Raw genomic sequence first — 1,759 nt, 5'->3', positions numbered from 1 at the left:
CAGGTATTGTTTTCCAGGATGACATAGTTGCGAAAACCCGCTGGCCAAAACTTGGTTCTAGTCTGTAAACTGGCCACAAAAATACCAAGATGTAAATGAATTTTCAAGTCTTGTAAATCGTCGATCAGAGCGTGAAATATCATCCAAAATGTTTGAGTTGTTTTTGGGCCAGAAATATCCCAATTTTCTTTTAGCATTTATATTAATTCGTCGAATTTGTCCGAGTCTCACTTTCCTTCGTGTTTAGTCTAATGCTTTTACGTATCTAAGAATTTTCCCAGTTAATTTGTTTTCGTTTATTTGTCTGAATTGTTTACGGCTAAAATTATACATAATGGGAAACTTCTGGTATATTTTGACGGAAGATGCAGCCTCCCTCTCTTGCTGGTTTACACCCCTCTCTTGCTGGTTCACATCATTCTCCTGCTGGTTTACACCTCTCTTTTGCTGGTTTACACCCATATCTTGCTGGTTTGCATCCCTCTCCTGCTGATTTACATCCCTCTCCTGCTGGTCTACACCCCTCTCCTGCTGGTATACATCCCTCTCCTGTTGGTTTACACCCTCTCTTGCTGGTTTATATCCATCTCTTGCTGGTTTACATCCCTCTGCTGGTAGTTTACACCCCTCTCCTGCAGGTTTACATCCCTCTTATGCTGATTTACACACCTCTCTTGCTGGTTTCCATCCCTCTCATGCTAGTTTACATCCCTCTCCTGTTGGTTTACACCATCTCTTACTGGTTTACATCCATCTCTTGCTGGTTTACGTCCCTCTCCTGCTGGTTTATGCCATTCTCCTGCTGGTTTACACCCCTCTCCTGCTGGTTTCCATCCCTCTCCTGCTGGTTTACACCCCTCTTCTGCTGGTTTACTCCCCTCTCCTGCGGGTTTATATTTCTTTCTTGTTGGTTTATATCCCTCTCTTGCTGGTATACTCCCCTCTCCTGCTGGTTTACATCCATCTCCTGCTGGTTTACTCCCCTCTCCTGCTGGTTTACACCCCTCGGTTGCTGGTTTACAGCCCTCTCTTGTTGGTTTACCCCACTCATCTGCTGGTTTACATCCCTATCATACTGGTTTATATCCATATCATACTGGTTTACAGCCCTCTCCTGCTGGTTTACATCTATCTCCTTCTGGTTTACATCCCTATCCTGCTGGTTTATATCCAGCTATTGCTGGTTTACATCCCTCACATACTGGTTTACGTTCCTCTCTAGCTGGTTTACATCCATCTCCTGCTAGTTTACATCCCGCTATTGCTGGTTTACATCCCTCTCTTGCTGGTTTACACCCCTCTCCTGCTGATTTACATACCTCTCCTGCTGGTTTACACCCATCTCTTGCTGGTTTACATCCCTCTCCAGCTGGTTTACATATATCTTCTCCTGGTTTACATCCCTCTCTTGCTGGTTTACATCCCTCTGTCGTGACGCTGAACCCAGGTTCATTCCGAACACAGCGATTACACAACACATAACACCTTGCCTCGGCAACCGTTACTACCACCGTGTACTCCTACACACACCAGACCCTTGAGGCGTACCACTAGGTTTGTACTGGAACACAATGAATGAACATATGGAAGGTATTTAAAGGCCGTCGGGTTTTGTCATTTAATTACAAAGAATAGACTCTGACAAATAATACTATATTAATTAACATACTCTATTAGGTCAATACACTTCCAATACCCATAGACCACCTGACCTCCGCGATCACCACCCACACTCGTAACTTCCGCCTAAGTCCCTAAT

At 44.4% G+C, this 1,759-nt stretch overlaps 1 protein-coding gene across 1 annotated transcript; it reads right to left on the bottom strand.

Moving 5' to 3' along the window:
* Positions 1 to 736: 736 nt before the first annotated feature.
* Positions 737 to 1,453, bottom strand: LOC138373566 (golgin subfamily A member 6-like protein 22). The gene is made up of 2 exons (XM_069339782.1): positions 1,274 to 1,453; positions 737 to 1,156 (listed from the first exon to the last, which is right to left on the bottom strand). The coding sequence occupies exons 1-2, from the start codon at positions 1,451 to 1,453 to the stop codon at positions 737 to 739; spliced, it is 600 nt and encodes a 199-aa protein (XP_069195883.1).
* Between the last annotated feature and the right edge of the window lie 306 nt (positions 1,454 to 1,759).

This window comes from Procambarus clarkii, chromosome 42 (genome assembly GCF_040958095.1).
Source record: "Procambarus clarkii isolate CNS0578487 chromosome 42, FALCON_Pclarkii_2.0, whole genome shotgun sequence".
Lineage (NCBI taxonomy): Eukaryota > Metazoa > Arthropoda > Malacostraca > Decapoda > Cambaridae > Procambarus > Procambarus clarkii.
This window is presented reverse-complemented; position numbering and strand designations above follow the sequence as displayed.